This window comes from Rhea americana, unplaced genomic scaffold (assembly GCF_003343005.1).
Source record: "Rhea americana isolate MKP2758 unplaced genomic scaffold, rheAme1 scaffold_105, whole genome shotgun sequence".
NCBI lineage: Eukaryota > Metazoa > Chordata > Aves > Rheiformes > Rheidae > Rhea > Rhea americana.
The window spans coordinates 2,332,260-2,354,613 of record NW_028185095.1 but is presented as its reverse complement, the minus strand read 5'-3'; the positions used below and the strand labels follow the sequence as shown (position 1 = coordinate 2,354,613).

At 37.2% G+C, this 22,354-nt stretch overlaps 1 protein-coding gene across 1 annotated transcript in view; it reads right to left on the bottom strand.

The window, feature by feature from the left end:
• The window catches only part of ACVR2A (activin A receptor type 2A), a 63,759-nt gene extending 41,490 nt beyond the window's left edge, over positions 1-22,269 (bottom strand). The window contains exon 1 of the mRNA XM_085308521.1: positions 20,397-22,269. Coding sequence (XP_085164647.1) covers positions 20,397-20,451 — 55 coding nt within the window. The 5' untranslated portion in view covers positions 20,452-22,269. The remainder of the gene's footprint in view (positions 1-20,396) is intronic.
• Positions 22,270-22,354: the final 85 nt, after the last annotated feature.

Below are 22,354 nucleotides of genomic sequence, written 5' to 3'. Positions count from 1 at the left end.
CCAAAACACCCTTAGTTGCGAGGATGGTGGGGGGTGCGGGAGGAAGGTGTGTGTGCACGCCTTGCTTTGGAGGAATAAAACAGGTATTAACAGAATATTAATATCAGATAATATCAGACCTGACAGAAACACAGATGATTGCAGCAAGAAGAAAATCACAGAGTTCACTACAGAAGCCACCTACTACCTTTAGGTACACATTCACTGTAGGAGGGCAGRGGCACAAGACTCCTTTTTTAAACAAAATATTACCTTGATGCACTCCATATGAATTTAAGTAACTTACTACATTGAGCAACTTTTGCTGTATTTAAAGACAAATTGTAGTTTTAAGACTTTCAAGAGACAAAGCACCCATTTATTGCTAGTTGCTGAGCATACCCAAATGTGTAATTTTTACAGTATTCAGAGAAGATACTTGGCATCTTCCTATATAAATATACAGACAAAAAAACAGTTAAGAGTTTGTGAGGTTCCAAAAAGGAAGATAAATTTAACATAACCAGTTTTAATCAAGATCAAAGTCATAGGAGAATGCAGATAGACAGTCTGGGCTGCTCTACTTCTCAAAGCATAAGCATATAAAGCAACATTTGCAAAGATCATTAATCACATTCAGTCTACAATCTTACCACCTCCTAAGCAAAGAGAAACAACTTTTACTTAAAAATCATATGTTTATCCATAACAAGCATTTTTAATTATATTTAAATTAGATATTTATCACTGATTACAAAGCTATTACCTTTATACTTTGAAATATGGTAGGTTAATTTTATGTGCACTTATATAGCTCCTTGAGTGWAGGATCTGGGAGTGCACAGGACAGAAGAAAGTATCAGTAAGGAAACTTACTGAACAACACAATCATCTTTGCACTCTCAGTACGAAATGGGAATTATTTAAATATTAAGTTCTGCTTTGTGCTGCTGCATTTTAGACTATAATTCAGCAGGTAGCAATAACGTGCAAGATATTTTAATATACACTTTTCTTCCTTAAACTAGTTTTGGAAAATAACCTGATAATATAAATTATCAACTCACAGATTTTTTTCCTGATTCTTTTCTATAAAGAAGCATTAGCTTGCTGCTATATTTTTAAGGAGAATTAAGAACTGGAGAGGTGTTGGTTTACATTCTAGTCCATTTTCTTTTATGATTTGGTATACTCACTAGCAATTAAATAATTTCTTTTATTAAAAATGCCTTGTACTAAAACGTTTTCCCCTCTGTTGAAATTTCCCCATATTCTCTACCTTAATATCCCTTTCTTGTGTGTAGTATTTCTCATCAAAAGCACTAGGAAATTATCAGAATTACCTGAAAATTTCCCTTTAATTTAGTATGTCAGTCTACAACTTAATTACGTAAATTCAAACTGTCTAGAGCATAAAATAAGATCCAACCTTCAACAGGAGGCTGGGAGAAACCTACCCACCAAAAATCCATCCGTTCATAAATCTGTGGCAACAGCTGTGAAAATCTAACAATATTTTAAAACCACAGGAACCCTCATCATCACAAAAAGAAACAACTGCAACCAGGAAATTCTATATCAAGCCCAACTTTTAAAAATTACACCACATCCCACAGAAAAAGTATGGAAGTACAGTAAGCATTTCAAAATCTATGACTCTTATACAAAATATGAATGTTACATTTTGCAGTTAAAAATATAAACTGTAACCACAACTTGTTTACAGTTAACTGAAAATACTGTTTTTTTTACATATTTATACTTAACATTTCTGATGTCAGAAATCCCTTCTCAGATCATTTCTTAACCAGATAGAGAATTCTTAAGTCTCTCAACACCAGAAAATTTGTAGACAACAAAATCAGTTCTGTAAGTCTTTTTCCTGAATCCTTCCCAAATTGTCAACTTCATTTTCAAAGCTGAAGCTTCAAAAGGGACAGCATTTTCAGCAATAATCTCACCAGTGTCATAATAAACAGACTAAAACAGTCAGCATTGTCCTGGAGCGAATATGGCAAGCTCCTGTGCTYTATTCCCCCAGCACACGCAGGAGTAGTAACCTCAAGCTCTGCAGTGTTTCAGTAGTGCTGGAGTTCATTTGCTTCTGTTCTATTTAAAGAATTACCTATCTTTAGTCCTACTGTCAACAGATTTTAACCTCCTAAAATACACAGTTTAACAAAGGGATTTTCTGCACGTTGAGACTCCTATACCTATGGAAAACAGGGGGCTCTGAGAAACATCCTGGTATACTGTAATTTAAGTTCTTTACTTCCGCTGGAAGACAGGATGAAGAGTTAGTAGGAATTTCCTGCTGCCAGGGCAGCAGGCTGGTGATAAAAAGCATCAAACAGAAGCAATTAGAGTGATGGACACAATGAGCCTAAGAGGATACACCACAAGTGTTCTTTTGATGTTTGAAGTCGGGTACCTCTCAGTGCCACACCAGGGCAATCTTTTTTTCTGGCCTATTGTTCAAATTGCCTATCTGATGTATTCTACCAGGGTATTACAAGTTAAAGAATAAGTAGTCAAATAAGACAGGAAATTTAAAGTATCAAAAAAATGTGCAGAGATTTTCTCAGAGCTTGGCTATTTATCTTTAAAAACCTGGGACTGGTATGGGCTCTAAAAGCTTTTATTATGTCAAATCTTAACTAAATAAGCTTAATAAAATGATTAAAACTAAATGCACTATTTCTGGTTTGTACCTAGCAAAGAAAATTTCATTTCTATTATACTGCAGCTATACAAACTTAAATTGCTAGTCTCTGCTCATTTTTCTCACATCAGAATGAATATATATGTCATTAATCTATGTCTGTAGAAATCTCAAGAACATTTTAACTTTTCAAATTCTTTGAAGATGATGAGACGCTCACTCTTGCAAGGTGCAAGAGCACAGTGATTCTTCTTACCTAATGTATTTAACAACTCAAGTGTGTTTGGCAGTAATTCTACCAAACAGCCCATCACATAGCTACCAGACAGCTAGCCTAGACCACTTTTAAACATTTGCTCCTATTTGCATATTGTTTTCAAAGTGGTCATTTTGTATTTCTCCCAACAGACCTATGCTACTTCTCTGCTATGAGTATTGTTGCCCCCTTTAGAAAGTAAGTAGCAGCCTACAGACACCTGAAGTGAGTACTCTCCCTTTCCATCCAAGCAGCTTAGCACGAAAGAACTACCGTTCCTTAAAAAAAGAAATCTTACAGATGCACATTTTGTATTAGAAGTCCAGCTAGCAAGCTAACCTCACCCAAGGGTAAGGATTACTCTTCTGGTTTTTGTGTGGAATAGGGAATTAAAATATACAGCCTAAAAGAAATAACACCATAGCTCTGTAAGTTTTTACACTTCTCATCAAGCTACAAACGGAAAAAAAAATCTAGAAGTCTATATAAATATAGGAACCAGGAATGTACATGACGGAAGAAAGCAACAATATAAACAAAGGAAGTACAGCCTTTGCTACTAGAAATTAGTCTTCTAAATATAGGTATCAATTAAGAAAACGACATCTATTGACCTGAAATCCTAATGACACTTTAGGATATGATTTTGACCTTATTTTTTTTATTTAAGGAAAAATAAAAAGCAGACCAATGTTGTTACTACATCACCTGAAAAGTCTGCCACAGTTTGACAGATAACAGTCCTAAATCTGGCAATTAAACCCCAAGTTCCATGCTAACAGAAGTCTTGAGTAGGACTCCTTAAACATGTTTGAAACATACTCCCCCAAAGAAAAATGATACCATTCTCTCCTATATAGATAAGAAAAAAAATACAGTTGGTATACTCCACTGATTTACCTCTGGAAGCACCTGACAGACAGGTTATCTGCTACAGCATCTCCAGGATCACTTGTAAGAAATTACTGGAATATCAGAAACTTCCTGTAGGAAGTTTTTTTTCTAGTTGCTCTGCTCAAAATACTAAAAACGGAGTTTGGTTATAATTTCCTTCTCCTATAAGCACAAATTCAGCAGTACCTCCCAATCTGTAGCTATGGTAGAAGCTACATGGTCACTTGGAATAATGGCAGTTTCTCACAAARTTATTTAAAAATAACATGCCTCCTATCGCAGATGGAGGCAAACAAGCAGCAGAGAAATATCTCTTGATGGATCATATTGTGGAAAACCAGACTACCATACACCAACTAAGGCTTTGTCAAAGCAAGCAATGAAATTCTTTCTTGAATCTCTACCTCAATACCTACACACAGCGCACAAGAACAAGGATCTTTCAGGACCATCAGTGATGCTGTGAGGCAACTGTAAACTCAGAAATTTTGAGCCACAAGTTCTAACCTGGCTTATTCTTAGGAACAGGGAGAAGATTGAATCAGGAAGCACAAATCACAGGCTGTGCATTATACATGAAATGGATCTCATCTATTTAGCACAAGCAACGTTAATGATAAAGAAGCAGCAGAAGCAAATGGTGCAGCACACCAAAGCAACCTAACAAGAATCCAAGGCATATACTCTGAATTAGCCTATATCCATTTGCAGTGTATTCATTGCCTCTATTACTAAAGCCCCCTAGAATAAAACAGCTTGAGCAAGGGGCATGCTATATTGAATACACTGACAGAGTATGCTTCAAATCTAGAGACTCTGAAGAGAATCCAGACATTAACTATGTGCTGGATCAATAATATACACTCATGGAAAAAGATTAACTACTCAGCACTTCTTCTGAACCTGGCACCATTAATTTAACTGGCACTTGTCTTACTTCTAYCTTCAGACCCCCTGCATGCCCTTAAGCATACCCTCTTGCATAGTTCTGAAAGAAGAACAACTACAGAGTCACAACTACATTGTGAGCTATGGTTTAACTCTTCAAAAATATACAGTAAATAGAAGCAAAGTGAATTTTGCACTAGATCATAAAATGCTGACCCAGCTCACTCCCTAGCCACACAACTGCTTGGTCCAGGCCAAGAAAGGCTGTGGAAATCTGTCTTAGGGAGGAGAAGGCCACTCCCTTCTCAGTAGAAGTCAGCAGTCACACACAGTCACGGGTGAAACAACAACGTTAAAGAAATATTCCTTGCACTACAGATTTGCTTTCATCTCAAACATGTATACCTACAGAAACTSCAAAGTGCTAAAACTGATGCTAGAGCTTCCTTCTGTCAGGAAGAGATGAGAAAAATAAGAGTATAACCAACAATAATTATTTTTCACGAACCGCTGCAAAAATTGATATTAAGGTGCAAACTCAGTATAAGAACCATGAATAAAAACAACAGCTGTGCCTCATTTTCACTAGAAATATTTTTTGGAGAAGAATGTTTCAAAAGTACTGGACAACAATAAATCTAGGTTTAACTAAAAGTTTTTAGGAGGAGTCTTCGGTGATCAGAAATTATATGATCTGGATGTTCCGTACAGACCCTCTTTAAGCACATCTGAGGGAACTATCCACCACGAATTCATTCATTTCCAAGAACACTTAATTTACACAGTGTTTTGAAATGTAGAACTGAGTTCTACAGTTAAATTACACATTGTCTGTAAATATGCTTCCTTTTTTTTTTTTTTTTTTGGTCGAAAGCAGCCTTCATTGATCACGTCCCCAGATTTGATGTGAAGCAGCTAGCCAGAAGGCTGAACAGGAACAAAGGACAAGCTGTCAAGGTACTCAGCCCCAGAAGCATCCCTGAATGCATTATGTAGCTAACACCTACTGGTAATATGTTGGCACGTGCTAAGTACCTGCATAAAGGGAATTAACTTCAAGTTCTGGATATGATTTAGAAGAGAATGAGGCTTGAAAGCTGAATCCTCTAGTCTGATGCTTGGAATTCTTAAGACAGTTTTAAAGTAAGAGAATTGAAAACAACTAAAGAGATTAAGTCATCTAAATTTAGTTTAGAACTAGTTATATGTACACACACTCCTTTGCGATTTTCTTTTTCTGGTTATTAATAAAAAAAGTATTTAAAACTAAAAGAATGCACTTCCTTAATAGTAAAATAAAGCCTTTCCAGGTATTTAGGAAAGGGTCAGAAGAAAATGATGCATTTTTAGTGTTTTATTTTCTTTCAGATAGCTAGTAATTCCCATTACACTGACACTTTAAAGAGAACTACATTTCCAAAGTTGTGTTTGGAGCATCTTACAGAGCAATGGCAATCCTAAACAGTAGTTTAAGGGTTTATGCTGCCAGAAGCTCCTGAAAGAGGAGCAGTCCTGTTCAGGACAAAGACAGGTACTCCCCYCAAAGAAGTTACAAGAGAAATCTTGTGTCTTCCCTGTTTCTTCTATGGTAGTGGGTGAGTACTAAACCAGTGCATAAAAAGTTGTATCATTAAGTCAACAGGAGAACTACCCTTCTCAACAGTAGCCTTTTGAAATGAGCAGAAGAAAACAAATTTTAAAATTATTTTTGTTTTTCGGGGGTAATGATTATCTACAGCTAGTCAACACAGTCAAAAGCCATTTGGTAAATCAGTGGCAGACACTAACAGCGAGTCACTCTTCTACCTGCTCTAAAGCATGACAAAACTAGAGTTTTAGAGACAATACAGGGAATTCTAGGCTTTTATGAACTACTTATAGCAAAATTTTCCTTGAACAAGTAAGACTGACATCTATCTTCATCTTAAATATACTTTATTATGTTCTAGAGTTAACATGAATGCAATATTCAAACTGTAATGGATCTTTATTCCTTCTCTTAYGTTGTTTATTTCATCATAGTACTATTGCTGCAGAAATATCAAGATTGATATTTCTGCTGGAAATCAGAAAACTTTTTGGTACTATGTGCCCTGATTATCTAGACCATGGTAAAATAATCCTAAATCAAAGATGTTTACAGCACACAAATGAATGAAAATTTGCCTTAGAGAAAGTAAGTGTTCAAGCAAGCCAGTTTTGCTTTATATTTAACTTTAACTGTCTCAGGCTTAAGTATCACAAATCAGAAACCTTTAAGGTTATGTAGAAAATAAGCTTTCTGAAGCGTTCTTAGACTTGAAGAGTAACTCGATTTTACAGCCCACTGTATCAATCTGAACCTATTTCCTACTCCCTATGTGACCAGTGAACCTGGGAGTCATTGTATCATCTGTTCGTTTGAGTCAGGTTCCACAGACACAGGTTCCAGCTTTACCAGATTGTAAAATGCTCTGTGGAAATATGGGAATTTGACCTCACTGGCTAGCAGTCAGGCACTCTCCTGCTATCTGTGAAATGTTCAAGAGAGCGCAATGGAACAGGGTGCGGCTTGTGTAAAGGATGACTGAGGAAACTTTTCATTGCCATATTTCTGCTCACTCTCATATGCAAGCCTCATGTCTACACAAAGAACAGTCGTTCTACATCAGTGAAACTGAAGATGTATAAGGACACTACCTATAGCAAGTTTACAACAGGCACTAGCCTAAAGATCTTTCCTACAAACCCTAGAGAATAATGGGACGAAAGATGTTTAAAAAGCAAGAGGGGAAAAATATTCTGTGATAACAGGCATGCACTGAGGTCCTCAGAACCACTCTGAAAAAGAAAAGCAGTTCTGTAACGACAGAGGTTACTAACAGTGATAAATGTTATTTTTCCTTTCATGTTTAACATGGAAAGGGAACAGTTCTATGCATTAACCRTGTTGTGTCATTTTGCCTTGATATTTCATTTCCTAGGTCAATTTACACAGACTCACTGCAAGTCCTCATTCTACCCATCTCATTCCACGCTCCTCATCTTTTACCCCTTGTCCTCATTTGATATCACTTGCAGAAAGCTACTTGCATTTCTTCCAAGTTGCTTTTGTGAGTTTAGCAAATTGAATCAGCCCAGTACTATGCCAGACAGCCATGAGAGCTGGTGTTTGAGAGGGTTCAACTGACAGCGAAGTGTAACTTCCTCCCCCACATACCCAATTTAGGGTGAAGAGAATATAGAGAGGAACTRTAAGTCTCCCAGCCCTCCAATCAGTCTTTTCTTATATGTCATGTCATATACAAAGTTGACAGGACTACAAGATGCCAACACTGTTAGGATGTTTTGAATTAACATTTTTCATTAGGTATAATTTGTAAAGTTTTTAGCATTTCTTGCTTTAAACTAGATTCTGTATTTGACATAGGCTATCTCAAAGCACCATATGACAGAAATTTTAAGTAAACACACTTCAATAGTGCTTAGGGAAAGGAAAAGCTCAACTTCTTACCATGCAGAGAACTAGAACTTGTCATCAGAAAGAGAAAAGGAAGAGAAACTGATTTTGATTAGAGAAGGACAAGTTATCCTGCAGGACTACTTTAAGAGATACCAGCTGTCACCTTTAGCAACAGAAACTGTAAGAACTTTTTTGGACAAGCGGTAGAAGCTAATTTGCTATGCTATTAAGCAGGTTGAGCTACTAGAGGAACAAGAAATGTGCACTTTGCTGGCTTATTTTTGAAGCTTTATTCTATTACTGAATATCTCTTAAATTAAAAAGAAAACCAAAAATCCCCAAGAACTGTCTAACAATGAAACTGACCAAGAAAACTCTGACATGCGCTAGATGCTCACCCTGTTTATCATCTACAGCAAGGATTTTGCAGTTTATTAGGAAGATTTTAAGAGTTTCCAGCAACAGTCTACAACCTACTGCATGATGAATATGTCMGTCCATGCTTCAACAATGTATTCGCCAATAGTGTTGAGTTTGCAAACAAGCTTCTCCCTTAGAAAAAYGTTACGGCTGACTAGGGCTAGAAGGAAGACAGCAATAAGAATAGCTTCAAGTTCAAGTGGTCACCTGGAGCTCCCCTTGAGCATCATTTTGAGCACGTAAATATCCTGAAAGCCTATGAAAACACAAATTCAAACACACACTTTCACTCTTACATATGTGAAAAGTGCGTATTTGTCACCCGCCTCTTCTCTCGCATATTGAAAACTGCTAGCACTCAGATGATAAGATTTAAGAGTCTGAGTTGATCTGCTGCATATTACTTGTTGAAAGAAGCTTCACAATCTGACCAAGATGAGTATGCTGAAGTGAAAAATATAAATAGGTTTTCCACACAGATTTCATGACCAACATTCTTTGCCTTTGCTGCTAATGAAAGAGCTTCCAGTATCAAAATATTTATAATACTGGAGAAAAAAAAGTTTTGGATAACTACAATTACTATTAACATTAATAAGAAATATTTTAGCAAAAGCTATAACAAGATTCTAGAAAATTTCCAGTCACCAAATAAAAAGCTCATTCTACTCCATTAGACATCATCTTCCCTGCAAAATTGGTAGGACATTTCATCAAATTATGAAGTTTGCTAATCATTGACTAACCAAGATCCCAGAGTTAAAGAATTTTTGTTCTCACACATCCTTAGAGTAGTATCAGTAACACCACAATTTCCCACTTTTTGTGCATATACTCAGCACTCCTTATATTTTGTTTTACAGCTGAATCCTCATGACAGGATGTCAGAAGATGGTTCTTTTTAGGATACACAGATTGTTTTCCTTGTGATCAGAATTCTTCCTGAACTGAAGAGCAGATTAGTGATGTTTTGCAAATTATATGCTGAACAGCCTCTGTGTAGGCATTATGAAAAGCAGATACTCGTTACCTTAAAGGATGCTCAATAAGAACAGAATGGAGGATGAGAAAAGAAAGGCAGTTTAAGATCAACTTGTCCAAAGCACAATTCCTCCATTTTGAAGGAAAAGAAAAAAAAAAAAAAAGAAGAAAAAGCTAGAAGAAAAAACGGAATCTACGCACTTTCAGCTTCTTTGAAAGGCTCCAACTAATCGCGATTTTGTACTTTTCCAAGTGAGAAAGACGATTTTATTCAAATTTTTTGATAGGTTTTTTTTTCCCGAAGTATTGGCAAGTCACTTCACAGTCCCCCCAACTGTCCAATGAGTTGGGGGTTGTTGTTTTATCTGGGGAGAGGAGGGAAGGGCAAGGAGGGAATCAAAAACATCTYGAGTTTTTAAATAAGCTTCTTGTTTTTAAAATAAGACTTCTTGTAAATTACTTGTGGTTTTAAATCCAGGTCTTAGTACATATATGGTACATATGAACTAAATAAGAGCTTACTACTGATTTATACCATTCTACAGAGGGAAGATTAGCTGAGACTTAATTTGTTTTTTCTTAGTGMATACCAAAATCATCAAGTTCAACAAAATAAAATAAATGTTTCTAATAAAATTTATAGGATTTTTGAAGTAGTTTTTAAGATTTTTTTTTTCATTTAATGAAATATAATTATCAGTAGGGGTAATTTGCAAAACAAACTCTTCCCAAATTAAGGATCAGAGAATTAAAACTAAAATATTTAACTGGTGGCCTCCCCTATACTACTGTTACTGTAAAGCAGCTTTATGGACAAAAGAAAAATAAAGAGACTAATTTATGATGTAAGGTATAGACATTTAACAATTGCATGCTATTTAAAATCAAAGTAATTCTAACAATCTAAGTTTTTCAACCCTGAAACATGAAAATATTTAAAGAAAATTCTTCTATTATGCAATTGGTATGAGCTGGAGAGAGCCATCTGCACCCTCTACTGACAAATGCTACCAAAAATTTCTAAAATTAACAGCTATTTCCTGCTATGTTTAATTTTATCTTATACACTTAATATAACTAAAAAACAAAATTAAACCTGTTTGTTTGGACCTTCCCCAGAATTCCTAGAAGGAAATACATATATATTTTAAATCTTAGAAGGCTTGATCAAATGCAATATATTTAGAAATGACTTTTAAACATGGACTACATTTCAACTTAAATGCTGATATTGACATCAAACCAATCCACATATTCAAAATACGACTGACAGAATAAAGATCACTATGATCATTTAGGCAGTATTTTAAAATTAGAGATTAGTGTTATCTAGATAAGATCATAGAATCATAGAATGGTAAGGTTGGAAGGGACCTCTGGAGATCATCTAGTCCAACCCTCAGCATAGCCTTGTACAGCATTAGCAGCACCATGCTCTAACCAACTGAGCTAAACTTGCCCCCAAGATAAGAACTCTGAACCTGAAAAAAGTCATGTTTTTATGGCTTCAGTTACAAAAAACTACCAATCACAAGTTTCTATGTCACCCCCCCCCCAAAAAAAAAATGTTGAAAACAAGCTAAAAATTAGCTATGCTAGCTAACAAATAAAAGTCAAGATATAGGCAGCATGGAAATAGAACTACTCAAATAAGGAACGCAGCAAGAGCAGGATGAGAAACAACACAAGCAGAGTCCCTCAAGGGTGTATCGTAGGACATATGCTGTTTCATACCTTTATCGATGACCCAAAGGAGAGGGCAGAATGCACCTCATCGAGTTTGCACACGACACCAAACTCAGGGATGCTCAAGGGCAGGGCTGCTACTCAGGGGGGCCCAGACAGACTAGAGGGATGGGCCAACAGGAACCTTGTGAAACTCAACAAGGACAAACGCAGAGTCCAGAGCCTTGGGACAGAGCATGTTCTGTATCAGTACAAGCCCAGGACTGTCTGTCTATAGAGACCTGGAGGTCTAGAGAACCATACACTAAACAAGTCAGCAGTGTGCTCAGGCAGTAAAGAAGGTTTACAGCACACTGGGCTGTAACATTTGGAATAATTATTCTTTTTACTCAGCACTCATTAGACCACATCTGGAATACTGTGTTTAGTGATGGGCCTCCCAGGACAAGATGTTGAAGAACTCGAGCAGATCCAGTAAAGGGCCACAAAAGATAGTCAGTGGCTGGAATATACAACTTGAGAGATGGGGGAAACTGGACTTACTCAGCCTAGAGAAGAGGAGGCTAAGGGTTGTGGAGGGGAAGGAGGACACTTAGTAGGTGCCTTCCAGTTCCTAAGAGAAGTTAAAAGACACAGCTAGGCTCTTTACTGAGATGCATTGCCAGAGAATGAGACAAAGGTCATAAACTAAAATAGGGATGGTTCTGACTCAACATAGGGAAAACACTCTCTCACTACGAGAATAATGCTTTATTTGGAACAGGCTGCTCACAGAAACACAGTGGAATCCTTGCCCTTGGACGGTTTCAAAATATAGCTGGAAAAGCCCTGCTCTGAATTCATGCTTGACTCTGCTCAGAGCGCGGGACTGGAGTAATGACCAAATTAAATTTAAGATCTTAGGATTTCAAAAAGTAACTTCAAAAAGGAAACCACCATTTCCATTCAAAGCCATTACTATGGCATGACATTAAAAAAACCATCAGCTAGACTGCAAAATGTTGGTAATTATTGACTGTAACATTGTTGCACTAAAAGCTTACAAAGATCTTCTAAAATAGAAATACCCTTTAAGCGCAGGCAAGTATTTCTTTCCTTAAAGGCTGTATCTATACTGCAGAATGTAACAGGTCCAGAGACTGGTTGCCAGCCCTGCGGAAATCCTAAGTGTCATAGAYTGACCACATCCATTCCAAGGAGTACGTGGCCACTGACCTCTTTATGGCTCTGTATTATGTTCTTCAGGCCCCAAAGCACACTGCTCTTTTGGAAACAGGGATGGTTTTCAGTTTGAATGTCCCCAAAAATGCAAAGGCTAAGCCATAATCCACTGTAAATCAACATTCACAGCACACTGAAGGTATATACATCATGCCCTAAAATGTGATACGAGGGCATGCAGCAGCACTGAAGATGCAGAGTCAGCTGCAGGAAGTCTGGTACCGTCTTGTTTGTGCTGCCTGCTGGCGCTGGCCCCTGGCCTGTGTTATCCCTCAAACTGTGCCTGTATGTCATCTCACTAGACACCAATTGGCACAGGCTAAAACTATGTCAGAGAATGTGCTAATAGTTAAGCAGCATTCACGTTCACTTTGTGGCCTCATTTTACTAAGAATTCTAGAAAACAGCCAAAAAAGGGCAAATCACCATCTCAGAAAGGAGAACAGATCATCTCTAATACGTTCTTCAAGCCTATAGTCAATCATATTTAAATCGCTGACCTGCTTTCCCCCACTGCACTTTTTCAAGAGTAAAAACTGAACATTGATTTATCTTCACAAAAAGGTTAGTATCTTTTAGAAGCAGTACCTCAAAGTTTTGATGTTTTGATCACCTTTTCAATTTCTAAAAATGATGCATGTACCCATGCAACTTATAAACTCGGTCTGTCACAAGCAACTTTGCAACTTTAATTAAAAGAATGAACTCTTTTCTGGTGAAATGATAAATACTGAATGCGTTCCACTTTGGAATGGAAAATGCATGAAGTTAAAGCAGGATTAATATTTTGACCTGTACTATAGAAAAGCAGCAAGAAAGATCCCATTCTCATTTTTTTTAAATGATTATTCAAACATTATCTGAAAACAGTATCTTTGGATGCAATATGATGTCTTAAATAGCCATTCAGGTATAAGCTTTAAAATGCACCATAAGAATTAAAAAAAAAAAGAAAAAAAGAAAAAAAAAAAAACTTATTCACTGTTATTTTAAACACAGTGAGGTCTTCCAAAATATGAAAACAGCTTTACTGAGGTGCAGAACAAAGCTAGATTAGACAGCAGTACCTATCTCCTGATATTAAGGAAACAAACACTATTTTTGCATTTACAGTTTAGTTAATGATCTTAAAGTTCAGGAAACAAAAACAGTTTCAGAAGTCTTCTTGGGCTTCATTGTACCTAAGATGTAGCAATTACAAAATGTTGATTTTTCCTGAATATCATGCTCTTCAGTTCACTAACCATCAGCAACACTTCCCTCATGCAATACAATAGTTATAAAAGCAAAAAAAAAAAAAAAAAATGCACCCAGGCATTTCTTACATGCTCCTCACATTTCAGAGTTCTCAGAGCTTGCCTTTTAATTAAAATCTCATTTCAGCATTTTCAGCTGAACTACCACCTAAAACACAGCTTCAAATCAAACATTAAAAGTCTCCATGATACCTTAACAAAATAAGGAATCTTAAAAGGTGATATTCAGCTATTTAAAATCCTTCAACAATATGCAGCCTCCTTRCCAAATAAAGATACTGAACATCATAGGAAAGACATATTTACTTATAAGTCAGTGTAGTTTAATAGTTACTAACAAGCTTTTACAGTGAATAACTCAATAACAACACTAAAATTATTACAATTTTGGACTGACTCTGCATCCTGACTGAAATATTATCTCACACCACTTTAACCATAAATACCAGTATAACCTAGTATTTTAATAAGGGAAGTTTTTAGATCTCAGCAATACTTAGTTCACCCTCAAAAACAAAAAATAATGAAACACTGAATTGTCAGTACATTAGAAGTGTTCCTGTTCTTCCAACTGGCATATTGTAAAGTCACTAGGATTTCAGGTTACACAGCTGTCATTCARACCTTTGCTGGCACCAATACGACTGGAAGGATGTCACTTGCTTTTTTTTCCTCCATAATGAAGTTTCTACCTGAAAGCCATAGCGGGCATAGTTCATGAAAAAGACCATGACAAAGAAAGCTCCAGAGTCAAAGACTACTATTCTGCTCATCTTTCCTTGACTAAGAGTCAGAAAATGAGATTATATTGGGAGAACTGTGGAACAGGAGCTATGCAAGAAAGAAAAGAAAAATCACGCATCTTTCACTGAGCTGCTAAACTATCAAGTAATTCAACTTTTTGTGAGAGTATCTTACTAGAGATGAGTAAAAAGACATATTTCCTCCCTCCAATGCCCAGTGTTATTAGACCTCACCAATTAGAACAATACTAGCGCTACCTTCAGCTGCTCTGGGTGCAGGAATCTTCCCACAGATGCTTCCCTCACTTCCAAGTGTTTTTCCAATACTTCTAACCACATAACTAAAGATTTACGCCTCCAGCTAGTGAGCAAATCATCTGTCTTTTTCTAGGCAGATTATTTGCTTCCAATTACAGCTGTAACTAGGAAATTTACAATGAAACCATGATTTCTGACCTTTCTCATCAAGAGCTCCTTTACTGTGAAACTATCAAGGAATGATGCCTTAGCAATATTTATTGCAGTGAGTAAATCCCTCTCCTCTGGTCTCCCTCCACCAGCAATTCAAGTATTTGGTGCAGCTAATATAAGTTTGGGATTCTTAGCCACAAAACTATGCAATGTAAACAATATGGCAGTAAATATTCATTTTCTGTGGGATTATGCCTAAATACTCTCTGCTGCTTGGCTCTGTAGTCACAAACTGTTTCTAAGGGGGGGAAAAAACAAAAACAAAAACCCCCACACAGATATGTTAAAGGAGAGAAAATAAGAGATGCCACATATAGTCACTGGCATCCAATAACATTTCAATTTCCATATGGAAATAACAGGAAATAAGATGTGCTTAATGTTAAGCACCAAGGCAACAAAAACACATTAAGATTTCATCATACGAGAACTTGGCTGTAAAATTTGTAGTTTTCTTGATCTTTTTTAAGAGTTCTCATTTTCAGGAACATCAGATAGCTAACAGACCATGTATTTTACCAACCAGCTGAAGCAGACRTTTGCATTAATCTGCTTTCTGTTAATTAAGTGGTGGAAATGCATCTACCCTTTACCAAGAAATCTCTTCTACCCTCAAATTCCTAGTCAACTTCTCTCTTTTTACATCCCATTTTAAAAGAGTTATTCTCCACATGATTTCTAAGGATAAATACCCAGGCCTTGCTATATCTTAACTCTGAATATAGCTCTCCAAAAGACTATTTTCCAARTACTGTCCATCACATTTTTCTGAGTAAAGAAATAAAGTCTTCTTTTAAGACCCTTTAATCACACTTTAAGAGCTCCAAAAAATAAATATATAATCTTCATATTGATAAGAGAACTGAATTCCAATTTCAAAGAGAAATAAATTATGGGAATTGAAAGCCAGCCATTGTCAAAAACAGAAGTGTTAAAAGCACGGGTGGAGTAGCAGAGAGAATCCAAAACATTGTTAATTTTTTTCCGCTACCTAAGAGCACCATTTGATATGGCRAAATAGAACCTCTCTATTTGAGGTTTAAAAAGTTGTTTTTCTTCTCATTATCATTTGCAAACTGATAAAGCCTGGGGGTAAAACGCTTTCATCCCCAAACTCCAGCAGGGTAGGGTAAAAGAAATGGCTCTCAAATGCTATCTGTTAAAACCAGATGAAAATTAGTATTCACTATAGCAGTACCTTCTTGCAATCTTCTTGCAACCCCCATATAGCAAAAAAAATAATTTTTCACCTCAAATATTAAAAAGCCTCAAATTTAATAGCACCTAGCATTTGAAGACAAACTTGCTAGAAGTTTTCTCTAGGAAAAATGACTTGCATCTGAAAGGCAGACATCGGAATAAATGGATGCTAACTGCTTTTATAATCAGTATTAGTAACATCAACCTGGAACCATAAGACTTTGTGAACTACATTACATTCACATCTGTGTACATGTATATATGCCTGAAAAAGATACTAAGCAGGTTTACAAGTTCTGCCCTGAACAYCAACATCAAGACTGTTAAGTGTGTTATCTGTGGAAAATATCCTAACAGGAAGAAAAAAAAAAGAAAAATGTACACTGTTATTAAAAAAAAAAGAGCAGCATTTTATTTTGTAAGTAGTGCTAACTCTTAAGTGCTTTATTGCTTTGCCTGTGCAATAAAGTGATTAGAGTTGAACCACAATCATGGACAGCTTGCAGAGAACATACCAGCAGAGACAATTTCACAAACTTTACTCCCAAATCTTTGGCAGGATTTTCAAGTGCTACCAAGTAAATAATGAAAGGATAGTCGAAGAGTGTTAAACATACCAGCAAAATGAAACAAAACATTCTCACCTCCCACCCCTCCATTCCTTCAGAACACTCAATCACACAGCTTCTGAAGTTGCAGCTTAGGCTTCAGTAACTGCATCCGTGTTTGGGCGNAGAGGGGAAAGAAAAGAAGAAAAGAAAAGAAAGAACACCACTACCACAATCATGTTTTCCCCTAATAATAATCAGGGCAAGGCAGGGGAAGAATAAAGTAAAATTAAAGAGTAGAAATTTCCCTGTAGAGTGAAAATACTTACATCAACTACAAAGGCATTTTTGACATGTCATTTTTTTTGGCAAAATTACTGAAGACCCCCTCCAAAGGCTAAGTAGCTTGAAAACAATGTGGCACCAGGAAAAAAAATATATATATATATATATATATAGTGCCAAAACTACTGATGTGTGTTTCCTTCTGCTTAAGTGATTTTTAACATTAATTGTGCTAAAGTGAGTTTTACCAGTTTTAGTGAGAGTGTCTCCAGTAAGAGACCAAGCTGGAGAACTASTGCAATAACACCCTTGCAGGTACCAAAGCCGCAACTGGTAACTGAGAAGTATGGAAAAGATGGTTTGGAAGAAGCAGAGTTTAGAAGTAATGAAACCATACACGAACAGTTAGAAGTTGTAGCATCTACAATTGGATATTTTGATGCAAAACAACCTAGTACTTTAACAACTCCCACATTTTCAACTACATAGGTGGATATATATCACATCACAGAGAGCTATGAAGGTACACATTCTCTATTCCTGAAAGTCCATAGAGTAAAATTTGTTTGGGGATTATGAAGAATAGAGGAGAAACATACTTTCTCAGAGTGGGAGAAGTGTGGAATGTGGGACAACACAGATAATWTCTAGAAGTGCTTTCTGACAAAACGTACTCTATTATTTACTGTTTTCCTTTAAGCTCACCTACAGCATTACGAGAATCATAGGAAGCATATTCAGTTTTTCATAAGTATTTTACTACTACTTTGAGATCTTCTGTTATTTTTAATAGAGAAAACTTTTTCTTTATCAAAATATGCATAGCTTTATATATATATAYAAAAACACATTAAATGGTATACCTGGAACCTTAACCAAGGCATTTGGTTTTCATGTTTAGCTACTATGAGTTCATCTCATTCTCTTGAATTGGTATAAATGGGTGCAAACCTACATCAAATTTTATCCAAGTACCTACAAATACAGTAACAAATATTTTGAAGTGTAATAACATGACATATATGTTCACTTTTTCCACACCTTAGTCAAAAGGGGAAATATTTCCACTTTCTTACCAAAAATTACTACATTTGAATTCATGGGGAATCCATGTGCATTTAAAGTGCATTTACAGCATTTCAAATAGTAGTTTACATACAGTAAAACGCCTTCAAACTAAAGACCACTTTAACACCCACCACATAGAACAAAAATATATTCACCTATTCAAAGAACTCTGGTAATAGTGGGCTATGTAAACAATTGTGGAAAATGACTGCATACAAAACATTAAAAATAAATAAATGAAATCAGGGAAAAAAAAATAAAATCAATCCTTCCCCACCCCACAAACACACACATTACAAGGGGCTGAAGGCTGCATACTGGAGAAAGGAAAAACAATCTCTTTACACCTGAACCGTAGGATTTCTTCAACTATTGCCCACATACTTAAATGAATAATCTGGATAGACTTTTTTCTCAGTCTAAAGAATGCAAGGGAGACTTTCTTCTGACTTTAATGCCATAACAGATTCATCAGATATGATTTTAACCTACAGAAGTTATAGTGAATAGAAGAAACATTATGAATCAAAATGCATGTATTTCATGCTAAAATAGTAGAAGCAAAAAACTTACTGTAATTTGATTCATTTTTATACCTACACCAGAATAGCAGACCCACTGCTATTCTAAATACTAGGATAGAAAACAGTTTTKAATTGTTAAATACTGGATTATTTCATGTTTAATATCAGAAGAACCACCAAAACAATGTTATTAACATAAGCCACCCAAAATTTAGCCAGTTCTTTTGACTATTTAATTAAGATTACTCCTATTTTCATAAGGCAAGAGAAACACTCACTTTTTACCTACCAAGAACAAAAAGTGCAAGAATGCTGAAGGAAAGATTGTTCTTGTTGCTTAACAGTTCTTTTTGATAAGGAAGATAGGTAATTTAAACAAGATCACGTGCTTTAGGCTAAAGGATCTTTATATAAAGACGTGGAACGGAAAGACACATACATAGAACAGATAGCACTAAGTCTTCGAAAAACTGCCAAWGAGGAGGGAAAAAAGTTTTCTATGAAAACATTCCTGAATTAAGAGGAATATTACGCGAGTACCATCAAAACAAGATATTAGGTCAAAATAAAAGACGTGCATTTTAGTGAAAGACAGTATTGTCAAAAGTCTTTAAAAAAAAAGAAAGAAAAAGAAAAAAGACGATGACTAGATGGCACACTAAAAAAGTGTGCCCATAACCTGTTCTGCTGTTTCTCTGATTAAAGCAGACAGGATTCTTTTGGTTAATTTCTGGCAGTGATCGCCATTTCACAGCACATTTAGCCCACACGGAATTGATCAATAATGCTACAGACATAAGGCTAGACTATCCATTTACTAACCACAAGAAAATGTACTGTTCAGCAAAATTCTGCACATTATAACAGTGAAATTTTAAAAGGCATTTTTATACAGATCTAGTCATTCCCTCACATAGGTTATGAATAATACCTGAAAATTAGCAGTCAGAATACTCAGACGGCTAAATTTACTTTGCATATCATATGAGAAAGCTAAAAAGCAYACATAAATGCATACAGAGGGCTCTAGATGCATACAAAAATATATAAACAAATTTTAAATGTTACATAGCTCAGGATTAGTAGCTTATAATAGCTTTCTTAAAACTGATCGAGCTTCAAATAGAAATGAATCAACTGTTCATCCAGCCACTGGTTGTTATCATAACAATTCCCCCCCACCCCAAAACAAGCGTATGGAAGTTCTCACGCTACACTTGTTTCTCATGACTAAGGGCTAGCGTTAGAAACTGAACTTTTGTTGCTTTAAAGATAAAAATCAATGGACTTTTGTATTACAAGATAATGATGTAGTACAGGATAGACATAGCAAAATACAAAGCCTTACAAATCGCTTTGAACCTGATCTGAAAGTCTGCCTTTTGCACCTAATTCTGTGTGTACATCCATACACGCACACACCCCTTCCTGTCAGTAAAGGGCTAGCTAATACTTTCATAGTTGTAACTGTTCTAAACTAATGAGCGTTAATGAAAGCTGGTATTCACCACTGAATGCCCCAAAACAAGAAATTTGAATGAAGTTAGGAATATTTCAGCTTGATTATTCATTATCCAGAACATGAAACATGATAATAATTGCATCATCAGATGATCACCTACGACATTAGGTGATTAAATCTCTACATGTGTTCTACACAGTTTTTCTGAAATGCAAGGACTGCACACACAAAATGATCATCTGCACAAGTTTTTAAGAGTAACAATCAAAACAGCTCTTGCCTTTACAATCACTGCCATCCCAAACACCTGTCATCTGAAAAGATTTATCCTAATTCATACTAATGATCAAAGTTACCTTAAGCTTTCAAGTGCTAACTCTTACGTTTAAAGTGACAAAAACAAGACTTACCTGAAGAACATGAGATAAGAAAAACAGCGAACGCCAACTTAGTAGCAGCTCCCATTTTCCAATGCTGTTAAAACATTTAAGTGATTTTAAGTATCCAGTTTCCCGGGTCTTGCAAGCTGGAAAAATCTCCCCTTCYGCTGAACCAGAATAAAGCAATCTATAGCAACATTTCTGAGGAGTATAATGTTCACAAAACAGTAAGATCAGATTTATTCAGATACTGACAATCTCTCTCCGGCTCTTTCTAGCGAGAATCCGGGTACAGGGATAGATATATTTGGAACCGTGTTTCAAAACACACGTGTCATTTGGCTTCTGTACAAATGGTGGCAAAATTTAATTCATAAAAGCATGTTACGAATCCACTAAAAAAGTCAACAATTAAGCCGCTGGATACTTTAGGAAAACAAAGTCTCAGAACACACTCCAATTCTTTTCCACATCAAGCTTTGTAAAGCATCCCTCGTGGGTGCTGAATATCGGGGAGTCGTATGGAGATTAGTAAACAACGTATTTTCGTCCTCACTCCCGTTTTACAATATGTAGTGTTTGGGAGAAAAACAGTTCCATTTCAGCTTCAAACGTGACGAGCCTTTGATGAAGGGCAGAAGTCTGTCAGTTCCTTTACCAAAACTAYCTTAAAAATAAAGCTACCAGCTACACGTGGGTAGTAACACTTAAGTTTTCTTTAATAATGCTGAGGGATGTAGCATAACCCAGAAGAGAAAAAGGGACGAAACAACAGTTTGAAAACAAACCAACCTCCAAGCCTTCTCAAAAGTGGCAAATCTCTAGTCCTTCTTCCTCCAGTCCAAAAAAGCTGCACATTTCTCCCTCTCTCCCCTATTTCACGAGCCTTTGCTTCGCCCGTTGAACACAAGCACTCTCGAATCCAAATCAGATTTCGAATTCTTTTAGAAGATCGCCGCCCCCCCCCCCCCCCAAAAAAAAGACTACATTTGGTATTTAAACGCAGAAGAGTGACTGAAAAAAAATGCAATATCCAGCCGCTGGGCAGGAAGGTGATAGATAGGCTTTGTGGCGAATCCTTCCTTCCTGGACTGCCGTGTTTCTGTGAGAATTCCGCTTCTTTGGAAGTGCAGGGGCTAACGATACGGCACGCACACGAGAGGAGGCAGCAGCTATCGCCTCGTCCGCGGGGCTGGCGGCAGGTTTCCTTCTCCTGGCTGTGCCTCTTCTGCTGGATGTATGTGTATATATATCTATAGATATATATATACTCCTCTCCAACTCCTCACGGACACATTTTTTCTTTCCGCGCCTCTGCCCGCCCCACTGCCGTTACAGCGGGGACCCGTGGCAGTCTCCCACTCAATCCAGGTCTTGCTTGATTCAGTAGAAAGGAAATATATATATGTATGTATATATATATATATGCAGCAGAGGTGGAAAGGCAAAAGCCTGCCGGACTCCCGCTGTCTTTTCGCTGAGCCTCCCACACGGCGCACCGGGCGAGCCCCGGCCGGAGGACTCCCCTCGTCACCCTCTCCCCTAACTCTGACCCCAGCTCACTCGCGGCTCGGAGGAAACCGCCGCTGGACGCAACTCTCCCGTCTCTCGGGCGGCGGAGGCAGCGCGGCCGAGACCAACTTTGTCCCTCCAGGAGTGCAGTTTAGGGGTTGCCGAGGAGGAAAGGCCGAGCCCGCGGTTTTCCTCTGGGCGGCGGCAGCGGCAAGAGCCGTCTCTAGAGTCTCCCGAGTCCAGCTGGCAGCTCGGAACAGCCCTCCGTACCCTGCTGCGGCTGCTGCTCCCCTGTGGTAATTTCATATCTACCCATTCACTGTGTGGCGTGGAGAACGGAGCCAAGATGGCGGCGCCCGGGCGATTGTTTTTGTTTCCTCTCCTCCTGCCCCCTCCCCCACCCTCCCCTCCTCTCCCCACAGCCACAGTCACGGCGGCCCGTCGCGCGACGCCGTGCGAGCGCGCGGCGCCGCTGA